The 9346-nt window shown below is 37.3% G+C and overlaps 2 protein-coding genes across 4 annotated transcripts; both read right to left on the bottom strand.

Moving 5' to 3' along the window:
- Positions 1-507: 507 nt before the first annotated feature.
- LOC130739830 (60S ribosomal protein L34) lies at positions 508-2417 on the bottom strand. The gene is made up of 4 exons (XM_057592261.1): positions 2259-2417; positions 2070-2149; positions 976-1085; positions 508-872 (listed from the first exon to the last, which is right to left on the bottom strand). The coding sequence occupies exons 1-4, from the start codon at positions 2335-2337 to the stop codon at positions 779-781; spliced, it is 363 nt and encodes a 120-aa protein (XP_057448244.1). The 5' UTR covers positions 2338-2417; the 3' UTR covers positions 508-778.
- Positions 2418-3388: 971 nt separating this feature from the next.
- On the bottom strand, positions 3389-8987 carry LOC130739829 (uncharacterized). 3 transcript variants are annotated; one of them, XM_057592258.1, is made up of 6 exons: positions 8349-8987; positions 6596-8256; positions 5458-5874; positions 5155-5366; positions 4738-4959; positions 3389-4305 (listed from the first exon to the last, which is right to left on the bottom strand). In XM_057592258.1, the coding sequence occupies exons 1-6, from the start codon at positions 8468-8470 to the stop codon at positions 4246-4248; spliced, it is 2694 nt and encodes an 897-aa protein (XP_057448241.1). In that variant the 5' UTR covers positions 8471-8987; the 3' UTR covers positions 3389-4245. The 3 variants fall into 3 exon arrangements, with proteins under 3 accessions (XP_057448241.1, XP_057448243.1, XP_057448242.1); XM_057592260.1 differs by having other exon boundaries at positions 3389-4300; XM_057592259.1 differs by lacking the exon at positions 3389-4305 and having other exon boundaries at positions 4492-4959; positions 8349-8980.
- Positions 8988-9346: the final 359 nt, after the last annotated feature.

Raw genomic sequence — 9346 nt, 5'->3', positions numbered from 1 at the left:
GCCTGTTTTCTTGCTGATTAAGAAACAAAGAAAAATTAATTAAGCATGGGCTAAAACAACTCCAGGAGACACATTTTAGCTGGGGAAAAGGATGTTAAGCAGTACAATGTGGAAAATAAAAGGAATTCCTAAAATTAAAAGTAGGATCTCTCGGAAGAAAACTTCTGATTTTGGGAGAAAACTGTCTGCCCCTTTGATGTCTCAAATCTCAATTCATTTAAAAAGGGAACACGAGAAACCTGGGGGCAAACAAACCTCTTTAACAACTAGATTGTCAGTTAAGTTGCCAAATGCGGCCGAATGAACTAAAGCATGAAAACAAGATGTTCAGATTAGCTCTGGAGACTCCTGCAAAGGTATTACAGTTTTCGACTCACTGGAGTATGGAACAAGTATTGTCAAGATTTCCAATCGTGTAATGTAATGTGTCTAAATATATCTCAGAAAAATATCTCCTCTGCAAACAGAAATCATTTTAACACGAGAAAAACACTAGTGCAGTCAGAATATCAAAATCTCCAAGTGCATTGAAATTACAAGTACTATTTTAATATATAGCAACAAAATGAAACCAGTAAACCAGCGAGCAAATTAGGACAAACAAAACTGTATCAAAATGGAATCGTCGGCAAAGCACACAATTTCTCTAGATAGAGTTCAAACAAGGCAAATAAGCACAACTAACATGGGAACAACTCTAATAAAATTTGGGATTACTGTAATCACCCGAACCTAAAAGTCCTCCAAAAAGATCTTCATCTCATCAAGTTGTTTAAATTCATGCCTTAGAGGCAAGCTTTTCTTTTGCCTTCTGAATCTTCAAGACCTTTTTCACAATCTTTTGCTCTTCAACCAAGAAAGCCCGAATAATCCTGTAGAACCAGATGCAAGTATGGTTAAGTTACTCCAGCAAATTACACTTAAAATATGTATGGCATAACTTGTTATAGCCGATAAAAGGTTAGCAGAACAAACCTTTCCCTGACAGCACCTCCGGATAAAACTCCGCCATATGCTCGGTTCACAGTCCTACGGTTTCTGGACAACCTGGATCTTTTGTACTCAGTAGGCCTCAAGTGTGGAATCTACAATTGTCAACCATAAATTACAACATTAATCCAAAAACCTTAGAAATCCAAACAATTATACAAATTTCTTGGAAAGGGTGAATCATATGCCACAAGGAAAAATCAAGATCTAGTGAAAACAAATCCCATCACAGAGCAACCACCTATGAAAATCATAATGATACAAAAAAATTACACTATATATTCACTACGGTATTATGACAAATCAAGCTGAGATGATCGCCAAATCATACCACATACCATTAACCATAATAAAAAAAAATTGATATCCAGAAAATGAAAAAAAGTATTGAGCAAACTACATATTAAGCAAACCTCCACAACAACTTGGTAAATTGGAAGATGGAATATGACATCAAAAGTTAGGGATTAGTAGGTTGTAAGCTTTATTCAAGAGTGATAATCACACAGTAGAGATAAAATGCACAAATTTCAGAGCAGAGACACAGGTTAATTGATGCAAGATCTTTAAATTCGTGAAAATGATCAAAACACAAGCCAATAATTTGTGGGAAGCTCCCAGCTTCTCCTAAACAAACTAATGCTCTCATTCATAGGTTAACATCTTCAATTAGTAAAAATAATCAAAAATTCCACAAAATTGTCGGAAATTTCCAGCTTCTCCTGAACATGCTAGTGTTTTTTTTCTCAAGTAACACCTTTCAATTTGTAAAATGATCAAAAGACAAGTTGCTCCTAGATTCTCCTCAACACACTAATGCTCTTTTTCTTCTCTTTCAAGTTGCAACAAACTACCCAGTAACCAGTATTCATCTAATATCATCCATAACAATGTCCACAACCATTTACACACACATGAAACATGCAAAGTGATAACCAACAAAGACCAAGGAAAAACAGCACATAATATCAAGTTGTAAAACATGATACTAAACCAAACAAAGTTCATTCAAACATCATCAACAACAGCAAATCAAACAACACAAACTAGAAAAAAAAAACAATGAAATGCATACATACCCCTTGAATCCTCTTGCCAGTAACAGGGCATTTGGGTCCACTGGCCCTCTTCTTAGTGGTCTGATAAACGAGTTTCCCACCTGCATTTCCGATGAACACAAAACGAAAGAGAATCCATTAGAATCCATCACTGAATCAGAAAACAATGGAGGATAAGGTGGAATAGATGAGATTGAGATTGGTACTGACCGGGGGTCTTGACAACACGGTGCTGGTTGGATTTGGTAGCGTAGCTGTGACGCCTGCGGTAGGTGAGACGCTGCACCATCTTCGATCAAGCTCTGCCTCTGCGTCTGTGTGAGTTGTTAGGGTTTTCAGAGGAACCAAACTTTGCGCCGCATGGAGGTATAAAAAGAGAGGGGTTGGAGTGACTTGATGCCCTAGATCTGACGGCTCTAAATGTAAACTCATCCTACACCGTTCGATGACTGTTGGTCTGTTAAAATTTAAAAATAAATGGGCCTAAAAACTATGTATCGTTGTCTTCCTTAATCCTTTTTTTTTGAAAGTCTTAATCCTTAGGTATAAGGAAATCAAAATATAATTATGTAAGAATATAAATTAAGTCGCTTAAACATCCATTTTTTTTTTGTACATTGGAAAGATAAATTGCACCCGTCAGGAATCGAACCCTGAACCTCCCCCTACCCAACTCTATGTCCCCCAGCTCCTACCACTTGAGCTATCCTACGGGGACAGTCGCTTAAACATTCATAAAACAATGAAATAGTATTGTTATAAACGGTTTTTTTCTAATGCGGGAAAAAACTATTTACGTGTGTGTAGTGGTTTTGACCATGTTTGCATCTATGTGGTTCGGTTGTGCAAGTCACTTGACATGGAGCGAATTGTGTTGTGAATAGTTATTTGATCGGGTGATTGGGGGACAGCAACATGATGGATGAGAGACATGAAAGGGGAAGCGCATGAGAAAGCAATTTGCTTCATCCCGAGCGAACATTAGTGGTGGTAATTCGCTCAAAACTCATTCAAATTATGTTGGCCATGTGATTCCAAGACAAAGGTTGCGAACTAAGAGATAGGTAGGTGACATACTATAATTCACATGACTTGAAGGGAATTATCAAGGTAGTGTTTGGTTTGTTCTAGAGCACTGATTTATGATCTTATAGACTGTTAACAAATGATGTACGTCATCACTAACTTTGCTTTGATAATCACAACCACAAGCTTAAAATAATACACAACAATAGACATAATATAAGAACATAATGCACAAGTTCAAAGTACATAAAAAATAATTCTAACTTGGCATGTAAGAAAAACAATACACAATAATAAGAGTCGGGTTGATGATTATCTCATGTTTTTCAACTTATTTGTGCGGTCATCAAACAACATATCTTCTCTTCTTGTGTGTTGATGCATCATCGACCAGAATTGGAAATCTAGCTCTATCAATTAATTGACTAGCCGATGATCGATGATTTTACCGAGATTCGAGAGTTGTGACTACACTTCTAACCATAAGATTAATGCAAAACATAGTTAAACGAGTTTGGAGTTCAAAGATTGAGCATGATCGGTGATGTCTCTCAGGCTAAATGTGTTTGGAGATCTAAAAGTCAAGTCATTAGAGACTCTATACAAAACATGGCGACGAAGCGGAAGTGGTGCAACTGCTCATGGAAGAACTGCAATAGGTCGGCGACTCGCGACGGAGTAGTTGTAGGGCGATGACTTGTAGCCAAACTAGGATGAAGGGTGCAACTTGCGACAAAGCTACAATGGGGGGTGCGGCTCACAATAGAGCACCAATGAGGCGGTAGTGCGACAGTGAGATCGAGTGGCAAAGGTGGAGGGAGGCGGATCTGGTGGCTGAAGGAGACAGAGAGGGTGAGGGTGGTAGATGATGAGTGAGGAGCCAAGGGATAGGGCTAGGGTGAAATTAAAATAGAAGAGGATTGTCAAAGCTGATTTAGAAAACTCAATGTATGAAGCTTGTTTCGGTTTGGGTTCACTAATTTGAACATCTGTAAACCAAAAACCAGAATTGATATAGTGTTTGGGCGATAATGTTCGTGAGTCAACCTCTATTCATCCACACCCATAGAAAGTACATGTTTCAAAAGGAGAATTGAGGAGCACAAATTTTTAACACCATAGTAGACATATTAACATTTGGTTTTATCCAACACTTCTTCAGAATCCATAACTATGATGCAAGCCACTCACTCACTGCACCACTGCTTTCATTTCTTCTCCCCCTCCTTTTCTGAGGACGAAAAATGAAAACTAATAAATAACCATAATTTAGAAAAATTTCTTAAGTCTGTTGTACTTCATAAGGACCGGCATACTAGGAGTCATAGATTTAACAACATCATATGCATTGCAAGCATCTTGGTTGGTTAAAGCATGGTTAACAATGGAAATTTTGACTGATTTAGGAACACATACATTTAACTGGTCAAACTTGCAGGCAACACCAGAGCTTTGCATAAGCGTGCCATTTTATTACATGTCCATTATGTATAAGCAAGAAGCTAATATATATACATGCGTGTCCGCTGAGAATTTTGTAATGTGAGTCTCAAATTTATGTGTAAGCTAGTATATCATTTTCTATGAAAAAGTATCTCTACATCTATGCAGAAATGGCGCTATGGTTGAATCAACATGGAAACAGCAAAAAAGAAGGTTCAACCTGGACGATCTTCCTGCTCAAAAATTTGATTCGGTGCAATTTTTCATGGCACCATATTATCTGTTCTTTTCTCAACTTTGACACGTTTACCACCCTTGAAATCAATCTCAACCCAACCTGAGCTACTAGCTGCTCATGATCAAGTGGATCCTCATGGTGCTTTTGGAACTTCTTCACTATGCAATTCCCAATTCTCACAATGTCCTTGAGCTTTTTCTCCTTCTGTAACATACAACCCAAGATTGTAAGCAATTGAAAGCGTCAAGTTGGATTGATAAGATTTTTACGATCCATATTTATACAGTTTTAACTATCTAATTAACTCTCTATTATATAAATTTGAGACATCTTCTTGGAGACTGAGGCTATCACTCTCTTAACTCAATGAAATTCAGTTATTCTCAGAAGACAGCATACCTTTTGTAATTGCGTTCGAATATCCACGAGAAGATTTGAAATTGCCGGGTCTTTGAGATCAGTTCCAATATGCTTAGGAACTTTAAGAACCACATTCCCATAATCTTTATCTGCGCGGACAAATTCCCAGAACACTCTCATGGATTCCTTGATGATATCTTCTAACCTTCCACTTGCAATAGCATCCTCCTCCTCACCCCCTTTACTATCATCTGTGAAGCATAGCCACCACAAAAAAAGAAAAAAATTAGCATCTCACTTGAAGTTGAACTTTGTAAAAGAATTATGGTTCATTTTGTTCACCTTTAATGGCTGGAACTTGGAGCAGGTTCCGAATCACGCAACGGTTCTTGACATAATTCTGAATCCTAGGGCCACCTTGAAATGGTTCATTCTCTATGAATCTCTGCACCAGGACTTGAAAAAGTTGAAACTCACCAGCAACATGGTTGTACCTGTGAGACCCTTGTGAATCATACTCTTGCAATTCAATGGCTTTCTGGTGTTGCCAACACAGGATTTCCCAGGAGAGGCAAACCTGCCCGACATAAACCAGTTCCAAATCTCTATGCAGGTCATGAACAAGCTTAAGCAGTGGGTCAGATATGTTCTTTGCCGCTTTGCGTGGCCACAAATTCTGAGAGATTACAGGCTTAGCACCTGAGATGGTGGATTTTGGTATTGAAATTGATTTAAGAGGGTCTTTTAGATGAAGAAGACCTGCAGTTAAGGGTAAAGTGGATGAGTTAGTGATAATTAAAGGGAAAAGAAAACATGATCATTGCTAAATAAACAAGCTTGCTTTGCTTAGAGTATAATATTAGAAACCAAAACAGTCAAATCTCAAAAGTAATGTTGAAGGTTCCTTCAACTTTATTGAATGCTTTGTATATTACAGTAAAGGAGAACCACTCTCAATCACTGATATTATATTGTCTTTGATGTCTAAAGTAGATCACTGAAAATGAGAAAAAGATTGCTAGAGCATATAGAATAGAATTGAAATTCATGATGCAGACTTGTCACTATCTCTAGCTTCATTATTGGAAAAATAAGGTATGAATAGCTTGATGAGCACATTATTAGCAAATATTATGGGTGTAAGATACACAATGGCCCACCAGGCTATGATCGTATCCAAGAGTGTCTTAAAAAAATCTTCAAGTTGATTGAATGTGTCTGACAAACATTCATCAAGGAAAAACGTATACAGGTGATAAAAGATTGTGAAATTAGAGCAGAAAAGACTTCAATTGCAGATTTGAAAGTACGAAAAATATAACTTTTGATTAAGCATGTTTGATCAGTATGGTGAAGACTCAAGACTTCATGTTTTGATCTTTAAGCAACATGCTGAAAAATTTAACACCAACATTGAAATTGAAACTGACCAAAATTGAAATAGAGTTTAACAAAGAAATGAAGTTAATTCAATTCTCACCTAATGCATGCATGGTCTGGTAATTCAAGATATCCAGTTTCCGCATTTTCTCTGCATAGATCTTGTAAACCTTTTCAATTTCAGCAATTTGATCCTTGTATTCGAGCTTCTCTTCAATTTTCAGTGGTCTTAGTTTTTCAACCACTTTTGGGGACTCAGTTTCCTCATCCTCTTCATCTTCTATGATTGTGGGAAGTCCTCCTTGCCTTGAATTTCTCAGTTCCACTTTCAGCTGTTCCACTATATCCTCATGCTCCCATTCAAAATCATCCTCATCTTGCTCATCAGATTCTGGTACATCACCAAAATCATGCACATTCAATGACTTAAAGCTCTTCATGCCAGGTTCTATTTCAATATACCCATCTTCAGAATAAACACCATGAAATCCAAATTCTGAAAAATTTCTATCAAGTGAAGATTGCTTTTCATCCATATCCTCTGGTCTTTCCTCTCTCATAATAAGCTTCAGAATCTCAGGCTCAAATCCTTCACCGACAATTTTACCACCCAGAAACTGGTATGAAATTGAATCATCGATTTTGTCACTGATGCCCCAGATTAGACCACTTGAGCTAGATGATTCTGACTCTGAATCAGATGTTACTGAGTTTTCATTGAAAAGGAAGTAATCTTCATCTGATGAATCAGTTTCACCAAACACTTCATTCCCAAAGTGAAGTGGAATAGTGGTGGAAGGGAGTGAAAACTGCTCTTGAACAGATTCCACTTCTTCTTCTTGAGCTGCTACACTGTCTTTCTCTGAATCAAGCTCTGAAAACTCCTTATCAGCAACAATTTCAGCATTGGCATATGAGTCATCAGAAGCGGATGAAACAGCTGGACTCATGTAAAAGTCTCGAAAACTGAATCTTAATGTTGTTGGCTCTTCCATGAAGGCACTGATAGCTTCTCTACCTGAAAACTTCTCTGTTTCTTCATCTCCCTTGCCTTCATCATGGAGATTAGGCTCATGATCCTTGAAAACAGAGCTCTCTGTTTCATATTCATCTAATTTGTTGACATTTTCATTTTCACCAGAGACATTCTCCATGAAAACAGAGCAATCTGTTTCATTTTCAACAATTTCCACTCCATCTTCATGGACATCAGAGTAATTCTGAACTATAATAGCTCCTCCTATTTCTTCATCTTTTTCTTCTTCTTTCCTCATACTATCACGATGAAGATTAGAGACATTCTCAATAGTAACAGAACTCTTTGTTTCATCTTCATCTATTTCCTTACCATCTTCATGAACATCAGAGTTGTTTTCCATGGAAACAAACTCCTCTGTTTCTCCACCATTTTCCTTACCATCATCATGAACAACAGAGTTAGCAGCATCACTCTCCATGATATCAGATTCATTTTCCTCTTTTCCACTATCCATATCATCTTCACAAATTTCAGAGTGGCAATCTGAGAACTCTGTTTCTCCATCTATTTCCTCAATTTCTTCAGGAATATTCTCCAAGAAAGCAGAGCACTCTGTTTCCCCACCCCTCTCTTCACTTCCTCCATGAAAATCTTCACTCCAAAACAGAAAATTAGCCAGCTCTTCTCCAAAACCAGGAATCTGGTACCTCTCTGATTCATCTTCTAGTGACAATGGTTCCGGAACAATAACCTCGCTTTTCGGATCACCTCCATGAAAAAACCTGAAATCAAACAAACCAAACATTCCTCAATTTCCATGAATTCATACAACAAACACTTCAAAACATAAACAATAAAAAAACTTTGAACAAACCTGATGATGTATCTTTGTATCAACCCAAACGAATAGAGCACATAGCTGCAGATGAAAACCCTCAGAGAACCAAAAGCCAATGCCATGTTTCCGCAAACAGAATCATTCACAAAACCATACATTGATGAAACCAATGCGGGTTATAAAGCATAAAAAACAAAAACTCTCGGTACCATGCAATCCGAATCAACCCTTTTGAAAAGAGATCTTTACTTTCCTTGAAGGAGATTCGGGTCAATCAAGGAAAATGAAAGGAAAGTGGAGTCTTCTCTTCCCCCCCACTTGCACATAGCGAAATCAGTGGGACAATGAATGAGATCTGTGCTGCATAATTTGATTTAGGACCAAAAGAGCACGATTGTAGGAGAAGATTGTGTACATATGTACAAGGAAACGAAAGCAACGTGCGAAGACAAAAACAAGTGATGATCGATCACTTGGTTTGGTTTCGTACTTTGTTCAAACAGTTTGGGGTGCAGCTACTGCATGACACGTTTCTTCTTGCGTTTGTGACAGTTTTGATTGATTTTTAGTGTAGTGTGTTTGGTTTTTCTCCAAAATCTGCTCACTCCATCACTGAATTCTGGTTAATTAATAAACCAACCCCACCTGCTAGGAGAAAAAAACAACAAAAACAAAAACCAATGTGAGAAGAAAAGAAAAGGCACTCTTCACACATTTGTTTATTTTAATCAGAAGTGTACTTCAACATAAAATATGTTGATTGATTCAAATTAGGTTTAAAAATGAACCCATAACATACGTGCAAATGATATCTTTGTTTATGTTAATATGCGTTTTTATTGAGGGCAAAGCATAGAGGGCTAAAATAATAATATATTTGCAATCATAGTCACACTATGAAGATTTGGAGCGTGTTTGCAAATAGAAATCAGAAATGGTTAGCTTCAAACTTTACTAACAAATATATATGGGGGTAATATATATTTTCTATATCACAATTTCACAAGTACCTTCCACCGACATAGTAATATTCA

This window comes from Lotus japonicus, chromosome 2 (assembly GCF_012489685.1).
Source record: "Lotus japonicus ecotype B-129 chromosome 2, LjGifu_v1.2".
Taxonomy (NCBI): domain Eukaryota; kingdom Viridiplantae; phylum Streptophyta; class Magnoliopsida; order Fabales; family Fabaceae; genus Lotus; species Lotus japonicus.
This window is presented reverse-complemented; position numbering and strand designations above follow the sequence as displayed.

Coding starts and splice junctions, on each gene's coding strand:
- LOC130739830 (XM_057592261.1), bottom strand. CDS start 2,337: ATGGTGCAGCGTCTCACCTACCGCAGGCGTCACAGCTACGCTACCAAA. Junction 1,086..2,069: donor CTGGCAAGAGGATTCAAGGG/GTATGTATGCAT, acceptor TGACAATTGTAG/ATTCCACACTTGAGGCCTAC. Junction 873..975: donor GGAGGTGCTGTCAGGGAAAG/GTTTGTTCTGCT, acceptor CTGGTTCTACAG/GATTATTCGGGCTTTCTTGG.
- LOC130739829 (XM_057592258.1), bottom strand. CDS start 8,470: ATGTATGGTTTTGTGAATGATTCTGTTTGCGGAAACATGGCATTGGCT. Junction 5,367..5,457: donor CCAAGTTCCAGCCATTAAAG/GTGAACAAAATG, acceptor TATGCTTCACAG/ATGATAGTAAAGGGGGTGAG. Junction 4,306..4,737: donor TGAGCAGGAAGATCGTCCAG/GTTGAACCTTCT, acceptor TTTCGTCCTCAG/AAAAGGAGGGGGAGAAGAAA.